Here is an 18,761-nt window from a genome sequence, read left to right as displayed (position 1 = left end):
CAGCGACAGTCTTTGATGAATATTCATGAGTCCGAGATTCAAACCTTTGAGCGACTTTGTCTTGGTCCACAGCATCATACCCAGGACTTTTCACAGGCACAAACTAGATTTTCTTATGAATGGAAACAGAAAAAATCAGTTCGGCTTAAATTGGGACCCATCCTTCACTGAGATCATAGAAGGAAAACAACAAAAGCAAGACAAGGGGAACCGCCAGAAGAGATGACAATGACTACGATTCCAGAAAGTCTTAATAGCCCTGCCTCAGGAAAAACCGTTTTCATGGAGTTTGGATCCCCGAGTCAACAAATGTCGCCTTCCTCCATGTCTCACGGACACTATCCAATGCACTGTTTACATTCTGCAGGTCATACCCAGCACGACAGCTACAGTCCAGCCTCGTCGTTCCCCAGATCTTTGGGTTATCCATACGTAAACTCTGTCGGCAGCCATTCCACCAGTCCATATCTCAGCACAGTACAGAGCTACCAAAACAGCTCGGCGCTCTCACAGACACGGCTGGAGGAGACAGGTAAGTGTGCAGCAGCATCTTTGGATCCTAAATATGAACTTTCTATGTTGGCACGGCTTTCATCTGTAGTATACAGTCCGCGCTGCAGCGAAAAGACGACCCAGATGGGCTTGGTAATTATTTATTGCGTAACGCTATAAACAATGTATGCAATTAAGGGTAATTATACCTAAAGTACAGCCTGTAAAACTTGCACGGAGTATTCAAAGCTGCGCAGCACTGTTGGCTATACAACTGCCTCCTCATTCTTGTTCTCTTCTCCGTCTCTCCCTCAGCGCCAGAAGCAGAGAAAAACACAGTGGTCGAAGGCGGAGAGGTTCGCTTCAACGGTAAAGGGAAAAAGATCAGAAAACCACGGACTATCTATTCCAGTTTACAACTTCAAACTCTAAACAGGAGATTTCAACAAACTCAATATTTGGCGTTACCGGAGAGAGCTGAGCTTGCAGCGTCGATGGGTCTCACTCAGACACAGGCAAGTCCATGAAACGCACTCACGACTAGCTCCACTCTGCAACAGCACCGTCAGCCATTTTTATATATTTTTTTATTTTTTACACCTTTTAGAATGCTTTTTCCCCACAACAGGCCTTATTTTTTATTGTTGTTATTGCTATTATTATTATTATTATTATTATGAATGAAAACCATTCATCAAACAATGAAATATTGTTTGACACCACGTTATGGGTTCATTTTGTTTCCTGTCACTCATGTGTTAATTTCAATGGCATCTTAATACAGTAATAGCCTTTTATAATCAAGGGCAGGATATTTATATCGGCCTATTAAAAAAAATGTTTTGCTTTTGACTTTGTACAAGGAAGCCTGTTGCGTGCGTAAAAGTGCCAAATCCTTTTACAAACAGTACATTTTCTAATAATCTCCTTTGTCTCTCCAGGTGAAGATTTGGTTTCAAAATAAGCGCTCTAAATTCAAGAAACTGATGAAGCAAGGCGGGGGAACAATTGACGCGGCCGCTTTAGCCACCGGCCGCGGACTGTCTAGCGGTTCTCCCTCGGTGACACCTGTCTGGAGCTCGCCGACCACCGTGAAGACTTCGGCGGGGACAACCGGATCTTACATTCCCAGCTACACCTCATGGTATCCCACCGCACACCAAGAGTCTATGCAACAGTCACAGCTCATGTGAACAGGGACCTCAGCCCTCGACTCTGCCACGGCTCGTGTATCACGATGGTGAAGGGGCCTCAGCGCGGGCCCAGCACTGATAACACAACAACAACAACAACAACCCCGGAGTTTGCTGTCGCATGCCGCCACAGTGGCCTCTTCATACCGGATGACGGCAAGCAGCTAGAAGAAGCAGGAAGCGAAGAGACTGAAAAGGCACGCAAAGCGCCCAAGGGCAGCAAGTCTGTGACAGTCAGCGGAAATCGTAGACCAATGGATCTTTTTTTTTTTTTTAGCTGCTGTTTATTACTTTTGTGACAGTTTCTTTTCTTCTTCTTCTTTTTTTATTTGAATTATACTTGTGTGAGTCATTCTGTTTGTAAGAAAACACGTGTTTGTTTACACCAGATGTTGGGCCCAAAGTGATGATGACCTGAAATCAATCTGTATTCAGTAACAGTTAAAGGTTCATTCTTTTACCAAATAATGATAATTAATACATGCCACCATTATGCTTTCAGCACACTCAACCCCCAGGGCATGTTGTGCAAAGCCTTAACTCGCTACTATGTTGTTTATGTGTTTGTTATTTAAGTTAAATTATTCAGACTAGTTTTTCTGTTGAGGTCAGTCTGTGTTCATTTTGTAAGTGTGTTTTGAAATTACAACACTGTGTTGTTAATGCTGCACTAACGCAAGCAAAGCTTTTCTATGCCGTGCCCCGATGTTATGTGAAAAATGTAAAAGGCCGAACAATTTGCTGCTTTACAAAAAAAAAATATTCTGAGGGTGAGCAGCTCATTTGTTACTGTATTTTGTATATCATTTCCAGACTTGTTTTGTGCTGTATACTGGATACGCTGTGAAACAGGGTTTTAGGCTTTCTGTATTCGTCGAGATGTGTTTAGTCAACATAGAAAATATTTAGTTTTGTATTGATCACTTTAATTTATTTATCTGTTTCTGAAGTTTATGTACATAATGTGCAAAGGTTCAAAAGCAGTAAAATAATGATTTAAATTATGTCAAGAAAGGTGTCTGATTGAACCCCCCCCCCCTCCCCCCCTTCACTCCTCCATCCTCAACTCATGTGAAAAGAAAGGCTTCAGCATGGTGCAGGTTTAATGTGAGCTGACACAAAGCAGTATCATGTTGGTTATTGTAGCAGACACCGTGTGAGCTGCAAAAGGCTCGTCGTTTAGATTTATGGTCGTGTTTAGCATTTAGCCTACATGGGCTCCTGCTGCTGCATGCTCACTGGTTGCAGATGTTGTCACACATCTGGGGTGAGCTAATAATTATATAAATCTGGCGTTGAATCTAAAAAATATCTATGCAAACGGACTGTGTAAATAATTTGTACTTGGCCTGTACAAAAAAAAGAACATCAGCTAAAAAGGCAAGAACCATGGGAATCATTTGGCCGATATAAGCTGCATTTTTGGGGGATTTAACCGTCGCGGTGCGGGAGACCTGGATTCATTTAACATCGCTTATTTCTTTTCAGCTTTTCTTAAAGATAATCTTCTTACAATTTGTCTTCCGACAATCCCCATTTTGTGCCATGAATGGGAGAGATCAATTGTGTGTGTTAAGTGAATAATCGCGCAAGAGGCAGGTGCTGCTGCAAAAGACTGGATGAGCACGCGGGACACAGGGCGGATCAGATGGAGATCAGTGAAAGTGAAAAGTTCAAAGGCCTTCTTGTTTGAACTTCACACTTTATTCATGAACTAGTTCCACGATCTTGAAGTACGCCTTTTTTTGGTTGAATAGGAATTTTAAATATGTGTTTTGTGCTTCAATTTGTTTTTTTAAATGCCAAAAGAAAGAGAGTGGAATAACCTGTCCATTCAAATATCGTACCGAACGCTTATACATGCAATAATAATAATGAAGAAAATAGTATCGGAGAAAAAACAACAAAACTGAAAAATTGTTCTAATAGTGCGAAAAATTGGGGAAAGCAATTCAAACAATGCATCGGAAATGTTAATGTTTTTCCTGGAAAGAAACAAAGAATGAAACAAAGACATTCAGATGCACGACTTGTAGCCAACTCGCTCTCATATGTCTCTATGAATATATACATGTTTTGCAATTGTAATGGCAGATTTTATGCAATCTGTGAGGTCTGCTAAACAGCTTTTACACGGTCATCACATCATAACCAATAACTTACTTCTCTTCTCATTTGTTTCATTTATTCATTGCTAAAAGGACAAATCAGACCATCATGATGGATTATTTTCAGTATTATTATTTTATAAATGCTGGTGCAGTCTTGATACAGCAAACATAACATTCGAAAAACATTCAGCTTCAGAAAGACTGAAAAGAAATAAGCGGTGGCCTATTTTATATTGTCCACTCCTAAACATCCCTTTCGACCTGTCTCTATTGTTATTTTAATAAAAAAAACTCAGGACATATACAGTCCTTTGCCCAAGGAGAATAGGCCCACATTTCCATACCATTAAGAACGAGTATGAATTGTGCTGCTGCTGCTGCAGTGAACATAAATCTGCTCACCTAGCCCCAGAAAGGCGCAGCTGCATCAAGAGGGTCAGCGTTATTTCGCTGTATTCTCCTCTTGATTATACGAGCTGGGCCCATCAAACCCAGCATAATTACAGTAATTTCGCCCTTATTTATTCTAATGCAGTTTCCCCATCTCTGAGGTAATTATGAGCATTTTTCTTTTCGCACGGAGGATCTTTCTGCGTTGACAAAAGAGATAGTGCTCTGAAAGAAATGTGCTGCTGCAGATAGAAAGAAGCGAAATAGGTGAGCTGCCATTTCGTCACTGTTCCCTTAGACTGAGCTTATGTGTAAGGCTGGCAAATTGCTTGCAGGTGTACATCACAGAGTTTTCAATGCGAAGAGGCCTCAAAATTAGCAAAGCACAATGTAAGAGTAATGAGAGCATTTGTGTGTCTCCGCTTCCTTACATCCTCTCGACAGCTTTCTTTGCTACAGGACTTTTTGTCCACACAAAATTAGCACACTGAATACAGGAGACATATAAAAAATTTAAAAAAACATATCCAGCCTGAGATTTTACTCACAAGGAACCAACCAGTCCTAGACATACTTTGATACCATGAAAAATCAGCAAGATTCAAGCATGTTTCCTGTTTTTTTCTATACTTTCAATGAATATTTAAGATACAAACATTTAATACACACCTCTCTGCTTGAAATGGAGAGGCAAGCTCCCTCTCAGGATCTCGCAGAAAGCTGCATGGAGGAAGATGGGCAGCAGCATCCTGCAGCAGATACAAGATAAGCGAATAAATCCCACACATTGTGTCCCATGTGTTGGTCTCTCAGCTATAGCAGCAGAGTTCAGAATATGACTGAAAATGTCTGCTTTATTTCCCCTCTTTATAGCTGTTGGGGGGGAAAAATGTAGATTATTAGCATAAATGTTTACTCCTCATTACGCTGATGACATTGTGCACTCGAGATCTTGGTAATCTTTGGGGTAAATTATGAGTATTTTTTTTTATTTAAAGCAGCAGTTACCATGCAATTCAGGCTAAATCGGCGTAGGCTTCACACGGATATAATTATCGTTGAGTCAAGATGTTAGACTAAAAAGTATGCATTGATATCCCCATTTATTATGTACATTCAACTTTGACAATTTTGATGCTTGAAATAGCGGGAAATTGTCTTGTGTAAAAAAAATAACACCCCATATTAGGACATCTAAAATTGCGAAGAATTATATAATTGCAGGCTTTCAGATTTCAGAAAGCCAATGCTCAAACCAGAGCAAATGTTATTGAAATTGCAGATCAGGGTATCAATTAGGATAGGGGGCATTTACAAGCTGTAGAAATGCAGAAGTGGGCCTGTAATAAACCACAGTAAGCTCTAATTAATGGAGGAAGTCACATGGGGCAACATAACACATCCACAATATTCAATTATCTTTATTTTATTTTTTTAATGGACGAAATCGATAAACAGTATTGTTCACTGTGCTGATAACTTCACAGCTGTCGTATCAGTAATGCACTCATCAGTGAAAACCAGCTCGTATTATTTCACTCCACATCACGAGGGTCATGATACATCCATTAGTCTCTGTACAGTAACATATAGACACATTAAATCTACAAATGTCCACTCAAAGGTATACCCAGGCCCATATATATGTCGATGTATGTTTTGGCGCACAGCAGACCTGCTGCATGCTGGGATATGATCCTGTCAGCTCCATCATAGAGATCTAGCATCCGCTGACAAGCTACAGTCCTAATTATGTAGGCTACAAGGAAACGATCCCACTTGATGGCCCGTGCTTGTTTGAAGGGAAGCGTGTGGGTAAGACAGTGATGATCATGAATGAGAACTAAGTGATGGGACTGTGCATTAACAATAACCCCCTCCCCCCCCTCATCTATCTATCCATCGGAGTCAAAATAGCTCAAATACAACAGACTTTACTGCCAGCAATACATGTCGTTTTTGGACGTGCCTGCGGGCCCTGTGAGCCACATAAATAATGTAGGTCAATGTGCTCGTCTTCAGAGAGATCAGAGGCTTTAACGTTGGCCTACTTGTGAGAAATGTTTCCATGATGTTGTAGCTCCAGGCTGTCTTGGAACTAGTTCCTCTTGTTAGGCTGAGTTCATAAAACGTCTGGAAAGCGATTCACTGACTCCACAGAGTCTGAGGAGCTTGTACTCATTCATACCCACCCTCATCTTCCCATCTCGCATGCCAAGGCGTGTTGTTGTGTTGCCGCCCCCCCCCCCCCCCCCCCCCCCCTCCGCTGAGGCTGCGCCCCGGGCCCCCTGCCTGCCTGAACGAGCTCCGGTTCGGCTAACGCTGATCATGTGCGGGCTGAACCGGGTAAAACAGACAGCCGAGGAATCGTCTCACGCTTGTCCCCGCTTTTGATAGCACCTACACTCTTGTAGCTTATTAAAACAACAGTATCACTTAAGAAATCGCTTAAAATCCAACTCATTTACAGCTCAGCTAACATGGTTGTCGAGCAACACAACCAGAGGTAAGCGCAATAAGGCAATCGATAGACAGGTGTGCGTTTATCGGCTAGTGTATTGCAACCAAAATGCAGGTAGTTTAAATAAATCACAATAACATGTTTGCCGCAGCCCGGCTCCATTTAAGGTGGTAAGAGTTTCCCAAAGTAAAGTGTGTAATATTAAGCAACATTATCATTTTCTGAAATAAAGACATTTGATGTGAGAACATTATGCAAGCGTTGATTGTACGCTTTAATACATAGCCTTGCTCTAAAATAAAGCAGGCTGGAATAATATTATTCTCTCATTGCAAAACGAATAAGACAACACAAATTCTCCCCAGTCATCCATAAATGGCTGTCAAGGGGGGAAAAGGGAGAAATGCATGTGCACAGAAAACATTTGTGGAAATAAAAGGAGGGATGCATATTCACAGAAAACATTTTTATTTAAATGACGTCTGGTCATATATAGAACATTGCTAAAATAAATAAGACAAAAATACAATTAAGTGTGATACAAGTAGCCTAAATCAGAGGGTATGACAATCAGTAGCTCAAGGTGGTTAATGGATTTGCACCAATAGCCTAATAAAAAGAGTCAAAGCAACACGGGCTGTCAAAAAGCTGTGGTAAAATATTTACAAACATGGATTCACTTATCCCCCCCAGGCCTATATATAAATCAACTTGACATAAGGAAAGGGTAAAGGTACACTGTTTTATCGCACAACAAAATGAGGTCATATTGAAAAAGGCACCATACAGTTATAACTTGTGCTACATTTGTGACAGGTTGTCCTGCGATGAAGGTTTTGTTTTTGCGCATATGGCAGAAAAAGTGAAGCCCGCGTAAAAGTAGGCTTGCGCCCAGGCTGCGATTGCTTTGGGTAATAGTGGTTCACTCATCCCTCGACATAAACAAAATAAATAAATCCAAAAATAACTGTAGAAATCTGTGACTACCATTTCCTAGCGCAACAACTGACAAGGTCCATGAGCCTGTCTGGCTCCCTTAACTTTTCTGTGACGTTCGCATGGCGCGCACACACGAGGTCTGTAAAATGAAGGTAATGCCATTTTTGTCATTCTATTCACCAGTATTGTCCGATTTAAACCCTTTGCTTTTTTTTGTATTTGTTTTTCAGAATATCGTTCCAGCGCTTATGGCGGAGTTGTGGTGGTGCTGGATCAGAGGTGGCTGCAGATGCATTGAGTTCGTGGTGGAGTACCAGGAGTAGTTTGCCAAAAACGATGAAGGCGCAGACGTGTTGGGAGGGCTGCAGCTCTGAGGTAAACTGGAGTTGACACTGTTCATTCTTTGAGTCTGTGGAAAGTCCCAGGCAGTAATTGGTGGAGACACGCAAGAGGGAGATTCACTGGAAGCAATGTGTTGCTCTGGGATGAGCTCTCCACTTTTCCACAACTTCTTGAATTTTGAGCGGCGGTTTTGGAACCAGATTTTGATCTGAGAAACAAATGGCAAGCGTAACATTGATTAATCGTTATTTTCCGGCTCAAATCCCTCGACCGTTTTAATCCATCACAGATCAGACCTGAGAGCGGACAGTTGACAGAATATAATGTCTTTGATGCACCCACCTGTGTTTGCGTCAGGCCCATCGATGCTGCCAGCTCGGCTCGTTCTGGTAGAGCCAAATACTGCGTCTTTTGAAACCTCCGTTGAAGTGCAGCCAGTTGGAAGCTGGAATAAATGGTTCGAGGTTTCCTGACCTTCTTTGGTTTTCCATTAACCATCCGGATTTCTGGCTCGCGCTCTTCTTTTTCTGAGGGAATATTCAAAAAACATTTCAAGTCATGCATGAAGAATATTTTTTTTCCCAGTTCTATAGAACTATTAATCATTTTTGCACGACCATCAGTTTGTGTTTCGCAGTTATGTGTAGGCTACACATAATAATAATAATTTTTTTTAAATCAGATTTGTATATTATAATGAAAAAAAAACAGGGGTAGTGAAAGGTTGCTTAAGATTCGTGTTGAACAATAAGTAATTGAAAATTCACTATCGGTGTTTTGTGCGCATCTGAAAAGTTGTCTGTCTTAATCATTTCTGAACATAGTAGGCCAAGTCTTGTCCATTATGTGTTATTTATGATTCAACTTGCTCTTCATACAGTTCATGCAATAAGCACGTTTAGAAGTTTGGTCTCAAACAAAAGCATGAAATGAATTAAAATATTATTTAAACTCAATAAATAACAAGAGCTTCTTTACCTGTATCGACTGGAGTAGGAGAGGAGTTGGAGCCGTAGGAGCTGTATGCACCATAAGATGAGTTGAAACCAAGGTCGTAGGACTTTGCGTTATATGGCACAGTGCTGGTGGCGTTGCCGTGGTACTGGTAGCCGAGTTGGCCAAATGGAGAGCCGTGGCCAGGCTGTTGGTTGTTGTAGTAGCTGCTGTCCGTCGCCGTGGACACTGGCAGAGTCGGGGACTCCTGCGATTTATGCAAACTGTGGAAATTGCTTGAGGTAATCTGGTTCGAATGCATATCAGTATTTAAGTTTTCAAAAACCCCGGTCATCTTCGAGTTGGAGCGGAGCAGCCTCGTAACCTATGCGCGGAAATAAAATCACAGAATTGCGAAAACTGCAAGCTGAAAACACGACTCAAATCTTGGACTGATGACACCTTTTCGTGAATCGAAACGCATCCCCGTGTAAACTGCGGCAAAAATCAGCGGAAAAATCAGCGGAAGGTGTGTCCCTCTCACAGTGGCCTGTGATTATCTGCTACGGGCGGTGGTGGGAGCACATTTATGAGAGAGGGAGAGCTACTGTGTCTGAGGCAGCCAATGAGTAAAGGCTGCACGCCTGACTACTCCCCACCGCGTCCATCCTCCATTATTTGCTCAGGTCTGTCTGGTCCGGTTGTCTGCAGAGAGTTTTCTCTCAAAGCATCTCAAAAGAATCAGTGAACAGTTCCTGCTGGCCCAACAGGTCTGGCCCTATAACTAAGACTTTAATCAACTCTGTGCGCAATCAGCCATCTAACCCTGGAAGATAAAACGTGACTTCAGCATATGTATCATGTACTTGACTACACAGCAGTGAAAGGGACCGCAGATTAGTTGCGGTTAGCCCTCTTCATTTGAATTTTACGCTTGTCAGTATGACATATTTATGTCTGTTTGTGTGTTTTGGGGAAACAATGCCTTTTTTGTGTGTTTTTTTTGTTTACATTCTGGACTAAAACAAGCAAAAAACGAAGTGACGAGTAGTCTACAGAAGAAGTCGCAACCACACAGAGAAAGGGAGGGACACTGGGGGTAGGACTAGGTCAAAGGGGGATCTAAATGTGTCGATGCAATATTAAACCCAATATGATGCTTAAAGCGGTGACAACAGGAAATAACTACAGCGCCCTCAGGTGTTGGAAATCTGACTTACTGCTTGTCTGCAAGAAAAACAAAACACAACAAAAACATGAACCGCCTGATAATCAAAATCCTATTTACTGTGACAAGGTTCACAGAACTATGGTTCACCACAACAACTTCATTTGGAGTCCAACGTGTTGGTGATGTGTTTAGTGAAGCACAGAAGTTAATGTGATGACAAAGTTGTTGAGGCACCTGTTCACCGCCACAGGATGGCAGCACAGTTTCTTTTACAACTGAGACAGAGTCACTCAGCTTTCTGTAATACCGCTGCCATGTATTGATCGGGCTAAGCTGCTGTCTACTTGCTTTTTGCTTTATTCATTCGGCCAGAGCATCACCAAGCACTCCAGACAGTGTCATGAATATGCAGGGCTTGTCAAAATAACACTTTTACAATCGAATGCAAGCCAAAACAACAGCACAATACTACATTTATTAAGCTTTCCTGTCTGTTAAAGACATGTTGCACAATGGTATGGTTATGGTATTATAACTTTAAAACATTCAATCCAGTGGGCCATCACCCATTTCAAGCAAATAAAGGAACAAAACAACTAAATCCTGCGTAAAGGGGCCCTCCAGCAATTTAAGACTTGCTGGATCCCACAATTACCGTAATGCAACTCGATAGTGATTTACCAGATACAGCTGGTAAACATCCACATATTTCAAACTCAGTACACCCAGCTTTCAAATGCTGGCTTTCTGTTATAAATAACCAAATACCTGGATGATATATAAATGTTCCCAATCTGAGTATTCCTCCCTATGACGGGTGAACGAATGTTCATGTGCACAATTGGTAGGATGTCCCTTTTATTTTCTTTAGTCTGGGGAAGCCTGAGTTAATTGGTGTTCCATTTCAGTGACAGATTCTTTTTTTTAATCCATTTCATGACACATTGTTGTTATTTTCCTTTATTCTGCCCATTTGCCAGTGAGGGCATGATGAGACCCCATAGATTCAGTCCAGGGAGGCGTCTATCTGCCCATTGTTTCCCATGAAAGGCAAGCAATCCTCTTCCACCATGGGCCAGTGGGGCTGCATGCCACTGCTCATTAGTGGAGTACAGTCTCTGTATTCAAAATCAGTTTCTCTATAAGACTGAATCTGTAATTTACTATTCTCATAGTTAACAACTGAAGTCAGCTTTCTTTTCATCGGGGTGCAGGTGAGAAAAAGGGCCTTTTCCTGATTTGAACAGTGTTAAAAAATGTTTGAGTGTAAAATATCGAGCTGTTTAATAGGGAGGAAGTAAACAGCATCTAAGTTTATTATACGAATAAGGAGGTTCCCCTAGAGAATGCACAAGTCATCCGATTTTTAGATCGTGTTCAGGAAGGAATTCACAACATAGTTCCACAATCTTAGAGTTCAGAGTCAACATCTGGACGTGCCAAAACATTCATCACAGCGGTGTGTCGACTGCATGGCAACATGGCTCTCATCATACCTTTTCTTCCAGCCTTTCATGAAATAGACGGTTGCTATTGCTGCTTAAGTTCTTGACAGTCACGCCCAGTTGCTTGATTATAATTTCAATCCTCTGCTGCGGAGCAGCTGGTGTAGTGGATCTTCCCCCAGTGTTCAATGACATGAAAATGATGCCAAATGACGGGACACAGATGTAAGCTGCTTTTATCATGCATTCCAAATTCCCATTTGTACAGGAGCTTCTCTTGACTTGGCCTTTAGCACACGAGCCAGAAAGCTTTACATATGTATTCAGCTTCTTTTTTTCCAGTTTTTAGTGTCTCATCTTTTTTCATTCTCGGTGTAAAGAAGGACGAAACGACACTGTACATAACAAAAGCACTTCTCTATGTCTTTTGCTCTGCTATCAATAATTCAACCATTGAAATAACTGTCTTGACTGCTAGACATTATTTAAGATGTACATCTATTGTGAGTATAAAGTATGAACAGAGCACACAACGTACTGAATCAAAAGTTGCAAACAAGGGACAGAAGGTCTCATAACTATACGGGAGACAAATACAGTATGTAGTACAAGCAATACGGTTATAATGTAGCCTGTTTCAATCACCATTGGATTACAGCCGCTACATCATTTCAAGAGAAAAACATGAACTCATGAAAAGGAAACTGGCTGATATTGACATTTTGTCTTGAGGAACCAAAGTGCACAAAACGGGAAGTCATTGTGAAAGATAACAACCCAGACATTCTGGGGAGATATTGATTTTGAGCATCTGTTATATCGTTTTTTTTGTGTTGCAGAAGCTCAAAAGGCAAACAAAAGATGAGATCCTTTCAATGACACGCCATTTGCACACTGTGAGTTGACGTTTCAGAAATAGTAACATGACGCAGTAGTCAATAGAGCAGTATAGCGTAAATCAACACAACGCTCCATGACCACACCGTGTCTCTGTGCTGTCAATAGTAATGGCACTGTCCAGTACAGAACCTGCAGTACACTTAGCAATACAGGAGCCAGAGGGGGGCGGGCTACTCGTCCCACCTATTATGCATGTTATACACCAAATAAAAATCTGTATTTATTTAATTAAAAACGGCTTTTGATTTCAGGACATAGTGGAAAGTCTGAAATCCTAAATAAACCTGAAAAGATGAAAAACATGCATAATCTGCCATAATTATGTGCAGAACAATGATGCGTAAAAAAGTGAAAAGGAAGAGTACTTTTCCAGACCTAAAATATACTAATAGCACAGAAAGTGTGTTAAATGTACTGTATATTAATGTGTACTTCAAACAGTATATGTCTTGTGTTCTCGTTAAAGTACATTTTTATCGAACAAAGTTATCAAAATGCACTCAATCTTTTTTTCGTGGACAACCACAAAGTATATTAACGTAGCAATACAACTCAACGTGAACATGAATATACTAAAATTGCACTATTTGTGAGTACATTGCCCATACTATTTCTCCCCAAGGTGTAATGATCTTTGTACTAAGGTACATTTTAATTAAATACCAGCAAGTTATTACCATTTAACCTAAGCTGTATTCTACTGTACCTGTTAATAAAGTGCATAATATTTGGTAAGCTGAAGTATGCAAAAATACATGAAAAAAATAACATTATATTCCAGCATATCTTGAGTGCAGCTTGTAATATGTATGTGTATTTATATATGAACAACTTAAGTGGTTTCAATTTAAGGCAAAATAAAATATACAAAGTAACACACAGTAATAATTTGTCAATATGTATTTTCTAAACTTGGGTTTGGTAAATGGACGTCAGGTGCTTTTCATTATGTACTGTACTCGAGGGTCAACAGAGGCAGTAATGGTTTCTAGCTCAGCAGAGATTTGGCTGTTGCCGGGTTCTCTTCATTGATCTCCCGCTGAGTCTATTGGAGCATACATCACCTTGGCAACTCACCCTTTTAGTGAGATCAAATTATACTGCAAGTTTTTCAGCTTTGGCTTAAAAGTTTAAATACCTCCATGAAAAGCTTCCAAACAACAGTGGGAGGTTGTTTTTTCTCTCCATTGTTTCCAAAATGTTTTTAAGCTTTAGCCCACGTCACAGAGTCAGCAAATATGAGATGCACAAATCCAACTCATGTGCTTCTTGCGAACATGGAAATGATTTACCAAGTGTTTCTTGACCTCTCCGTCTGAAAGGTTGAACCCGTACTGCATGGCTGCGGACATGAGTGGAGGTGAAGTTGGAAACCCTCGGCGTGGTGTTCATGATTGAGCATGTGTTTCCTAAGAATTAGTCATGGTGGCTTTTCCTCTGAGGAGAAGTTATTTTTAACAACAAAGGCTTTGATGACAAGCGCAGGCAGAGCATAACAATTGGAAGGAAGTGTGCAGTTTTGAGCCCATAACAAAAATCAAGAAAAGGCAGAACTCAATTGAGACAATGCTGATGTATAAAAAAACAAAACACAACCGAATCTTTAGACCTTTTTTGAGTAAGTTCTTGGTCTCCAGCAGGTTGAAACATGCCCACAACCTCTTGGCCACTGAAATATTGCAAAACAGCGTCGTGTCTGATGTGAAAACACACTTCTTAGTTCCTCATGAAAATTGGATCATTTTAAAAGATTGGTGGAGATGGTTTTCACAAAAAAAAACAGATTCCAGCTCAAGTAAATTCCCCGCCAGCTGTATGATTGTCGTGACATAATGATAATACACCCTATGCAATTCCTTTGCATCAATGCAAAAAATTGGTTTGCACTTTGCAGGGATAACAAAGGAATCCCCAGAATTCCCTGTGTCATCTGCACGGCCTGCCTGAGAAAGAGAGGTCTGCGAGGTCCCGCTCCCTTCATTGTTGACTCAGTGGCACACCCCCCACCCAGGACCCATAAATGGAAGCAGTCCTTTGTGCGAGGGGAGTGGAGCAGATTTACTGCGGATGGTCTCCCTACAAAGGACCACGGCACTGTCACAACAGGACCAGGATCAGCTGCTCCCCTTTTTCACACAGTATGATTTAACGCCGTGCTTCACACGACCACTGACGCAGACACAACTTCAGCAGTCACTCAGCATCCAGACCTCTAAGGTTGTACTTACTATACTTTTGCTGATCATATTAATTCCAGTCTTACTAGCCATGTAAGGCCGATAATTACCTCCTTTCTTAATTTCCCCCACTGGTCATATTTTAGACCATGTTATCACAGATTTGTGTGTCGAGTCTGTGAAGTAATACTCTAACCAAGGATGACGAAAATCCAGCGTGATATGTAATCAATCTTACATGCTCATTATCAGCAGGGTAGGTCATTGACTTAAGTCTATCAGATGTCATTTAGCAACAACAGCCATCTGTTTAAACTTTGCATTGCATTCATTAGAAGGGTTTCTTGGCACACCCCCCCCCCCTCCATAAATGCCTAGGCCAACTGTGCATTTTGGGCAGGCTGCCTTGTCTCTCCTACAACTTCTTTGGGTTTGGTTTCCTCCACCAGTCTCTGTTATGTTGGCTTCATTACTGTGAAACAGAAGGAGTTGGCCCTTCTGTCTTACCAAGGTTTTGAGTTTCAGAGCTCTTAAAACATAATCATTTCAGCACGATGGTGGCGAATCAGTGAAATCCAACCGCTACCACCGGTACCACTCGGGCGTTGCGAGTCGTCCAGATTGCAGCACAGATGTAAACTCCTCACAGGATTGCTGAATCAGCATGAAATGTTATCAATTTGACATGCCTCTGTGTGCTGTATAAATGTCATCAATGTGCCTAAATTAAAGTATTCCAGATATCCTGCGTTTAAAGTAACAGCACCCATCTGTTTGCATTGCATTGTAGTCATCGCTATGCCCATGACAACTGTGCATCTTGGGCATGTTTCCTTGCCTCTCTGATAACTGTGGGCGTTGGTTTCCTCAAACAGTCTCTGTAATGTTGACTGAATGGCTGTTAAACCCGAGGAGTCGGCCCTTCATGTCTCACCAGATTTTGAGTTCCAGAACATCTCAAATCTAATAATTTCAGCATGAAGGTGGAAAATTGGTGTAATCCAACCATCAATAACAATTAACCATTTAAATCTCAACAGAATCTCAACAAAAACCCGTGTTTACATGTTACATTTAAAGAACTTTGTAGCTAAATGGCTGTAATTGCAATGTTCAGATTCTGCAGGCTGAGGCTAATAACGGCATGCTTACAAGTATTACATATCTATTAGGGGTGTAACGGTCTCACAAAACTCACGGTTGGGTTGGGTACGATACAGTGGAGCCACGGTTCGCTACATTTCGGTACAGTAGAAAACTATAAATGCCAGAGAAATGTACTTGGTTTTAAAATATATTTGTTCATTACAACTAACATCATGAAGTTATTCTCTGACTTTGAACAATGATGGAACTATACCTGAGTGACTCATCTTCTGGGGTGTCTTCTTAGCAACACATAAGCATAAAAAACAAAAACTGCTCCTTAATGTTATGTAGTATTGTTACTTACATCTTGCTTACATCTTGTATTGTTACTTACATCTTGCAAAGAGATTTTTAATCTCAATGGGACTACCTGGTTAAATAAAGGTTTTTAAAAACGTATTCGGTTCGTCATGCGTACCGAACCGTGAGCCTCGTACCGAACGGTTCAATACGAATACGCGTATCGTTACACCCCTAATATCTAGATATAACTTTTCTGCAAATACAATTCTTTTTATAGAAAGACACATTTTCAACATGCTGTTATTGTCAAAAAACGTATAGATGGTCTATAAGAATGACAAGGAAAGAGGTTTTCCATTGACTAAAACATTTTGACATTAAAAAGCTTGAATAAAAACAGTCTCCCTGCATGTGAGAAAGACTGTTTCTCTGATTAAGACTAGGATAATCAATATTTAGCTTTAACGATGGAATATGTATGTAGGTGGCACTAGAAAAAGGAACCTAAATATTTACCTCCAGATAAAACTGAATATCTTCACCAGTGATTTGACGAGGGGGCCGCACAGACCTTCAGCGTTCATTTTGCTCCTTCAAACGTGCAGCTAATCTGTGAAGAAAAGCCTCGTCACCTGCAGGAGTCCACCTGCTAAACCTACACCAAATCTCCGGTTTCTCTATTCCCACTGACCTGAGACAATACGAGACCATTGAGCTTCACCTCCTCTTGCAGCTCGTGTTACACAACCACCCAGGGCAAAAGTGGACATGAAAGTGCCGTTTGTGTGGTTGAGTGAACCCAGGTAAAGGCAGCTACACACCTTTTTGCCCGCAGGGACACACACAGAGACCACAATTTCAGAAAACATTTTTTTGGTTCTTTAGATTTATCAATTGCACCAATAGGGATCTACAGTTTTGCAAGCATACAAGGATATATTGCACCTGATCCTATATAATGCATTGTAATAGGTTATAGACCATAGCATGCATGATATGATGTGTATCTGTCCATGTGAAAACTTTCAGTTTGTTGCTCATCAATATTACTGCGAACTATCAAGAATAACTGTATCAGTGTTAATCAGAGTCGAATTCATATTTAATTAGAACGAGGGATATCATTTCAACAGTCAAGTGAAATGGGATGCTTTAGTATGGAAAGCAACAGGTGTAGGAATCCATAAAATAAATCCTGCAATATCAATACACAGCACTGACAGCAGAATGGGACGGGAACAATTGTGCTCAAAGTGAAGCCTGTTGTACCCGCCAGAGATGGGGAAGCCTGTTTGTATGAATGAGGGGGCGTATCGTTATCAATGAAAGAATTATCTTTCCCCAGTGAGGAGCCTGTAGAAGAAGGTCAACGGCAGCTTACATCAGTGAAGAGGCTTGTGATGATGCATCTGAAGCATCCGTTACCAAACCCACAGCAACAGAGATGCCATTCACATATCTCACACCAGAACCTCCCAAGTCATTTGCTGCAATTAGGAATGTGGTTAAGACCATCACCCCCCTTCAGCCACTGCCTGCCAACACACACACACACACACACACACACACACACACACACACACACACACACACACACACACACACACACACACACACACACACACACACACACACACGCGCACACACACACGCTTTCTAACTTCAACAATGCCCACATTGTGTTGTGTTCTGCTGAGGATTGTTGGCCAGGCTGATTCAAACTTCACACCAGCATCAAACACAGACACGGTGCTAAAAGTGAGGAGGCGATACAATGACGCTGTTTTATGTTTCCTGCAGGTTTGGCCGGCTCATATCACTGCTGCTGGTGGGTGGAAACCTCAAAACCTTTTGCCAGCTTTTCAGTAACTGTGGGGCTGATCCTTAAGGAGAGTTTGTGGAGGTGTTTGTGAAAGCATTTCTTGAAGATCGCTTTAGAAATGAAATCGGTGTTGGGATGTCCTGATGATCTCTCGTGTGTTTCATGAACACAGAACCACAAAACCTTTGTCTGCAGTTGTTCATTATTTATGAACATGGTCAGGTTAGCAGGTGTTGTTGCGTTAATATTTTATTCATTCATCAATGGATGATCAACCCCCAAATCAGAGTACATTGTCTATGTTCAAGTAGTCACACAGTGAATCAGGGTTTTTCCAATAAATCATGACATTGACTGAAATTCCAATCCCTCCAAAGATAGTTCAGCCTTCTAGTGACCTTCAGCAGCTTGTCTGGCTGAATCTGGGAGGTTTATTTGTTCAGCTGAGTGAAACACTGGCTGTTTATCTGCGTTCAACCAACTGAAATAGCAAAACAACCTTAATTAGTGTGGCCTTGGCTGCTATTTGTCCTATTTTATAGAACATGTAAAGCCTATACTGTATAGATAATTGCCATCATGTATAGAAACATAGAAGCTACTCAATGTTAAAATACAAATTTCCTAGTTTGGTTCTAATGGCATTACTATTTTGTTTTTAACTCTTTAAATGAGGCATTTAGAAGGAAAATGAGAACACTGGCCATTCATTTAGATTATATACATGTAGAAGGTTAGATTTTGATATACATTTTGTCCAACGCTACTCTAGTGCTTCTCAAACATCTCTGACGCAATTTTTAGGTCTGAAAATGATCAACAACTCTGGCATTTAGGGAGCAATTTGTTCGTTTTATCTACGCCAGCAGTAGGAATTTTAACTCCTTCCATACGTGAGCCAAAAATAACTTGATAACTTGATATATTGTATTTCACATATGAACCAACAGTAGATGATGAGATGTGAAGCAAAGCCGTGAAAAGTCTTGGTTG

At 41.0% G+C, this 18,761-nt stretch overlaps 2 protein-coding genes across 2 annotated transcripts; one reads left to right on the top strand and one right to left on the bottom strand.

Moving 5' to 3' along the window:
* Positions 1-222: 222 nt before the first annotated feature.
* dlx1a (distal-less homeobox 1a) lies at positions 223-2,488 on the top strand (the record flags this gene model as incomplete). The annotated part of the gene is given in 3 exon segments (XM_079276874.1): positions 223-537; positions 816-1,007; positions 1,434-2,488. Coding segments are annotated over 3 exon segments (759 nt in total). The 3' UTR covers positions 1,686-2,488.
* A 4,650-nt stretch (positions 2,489-7,138) lies between these two features.
* dlx2a (distal-less homeobox 2a) lies at positions 7,139-9,344 on the bottom strand. Its single transcript, XM_079276800.1, has 3 exons — positions 8,907-9,344; positions 8,271-8,455; positions 7,139-8,136 (listed from the first exon to the last, which is right to left on the bottom strand). Exons 1-3 carry the CDS (start codon positions 9,214-9,216, stop codon positions 7,813-7,815), a joined length of 819 nt encoding a protein of 272 aa, XP_079132926.1. The 5' UTR covers positions 9,217-9,344; the 3' UTR covers positions 7,139-7,812.
* Positions 9,345-18,761: the final 9,417 nt, after the last annotated feature.

The sequence above is a fragment of the Melanostigma gelatinosum genome (assembly GCF_949748355.1).
Source record: "Melanostigma gelatinosum genome assembly, chromosome: 10".
Lineage (NCBI taxonomy): Eukaryota > Metazoa > Chordata > Actinopteri > Perciformes > Zoarcidae > Melanostigma > Melanostigma gelatinosum.
The sequence above is the reverse complement of the archived record's forward strand: the minus strand, read 5'-3'. Positions and strand labels throughout refer to the sequence as shown.

Excerpts from the sequence above, each read along its gene's own strand:
- dlx2a (XM_079276800.1), bottom strand. The coding sequence starts at position 9,216 with ATGACCGGGGTTTTTGAAAACTTAAATACTGATATGCATTCGAACCAG. Across the intron at positions 8,456-8,906 it reads TCCTACTCCAGTCGATACAG|AAAAAGAAGAGCGCGAGCCA; the intron begins GTAAAGAAGCTC and ends ATATTCCCTCAG. Across the intron at positions 8,137-8,270 it reads TGGGCCTGACGCAAACACAG|ATCAAAATCTGGTTCCAAAA; the intron begins GTGGGTGCATCA and ends TTTGTTTCTCAG.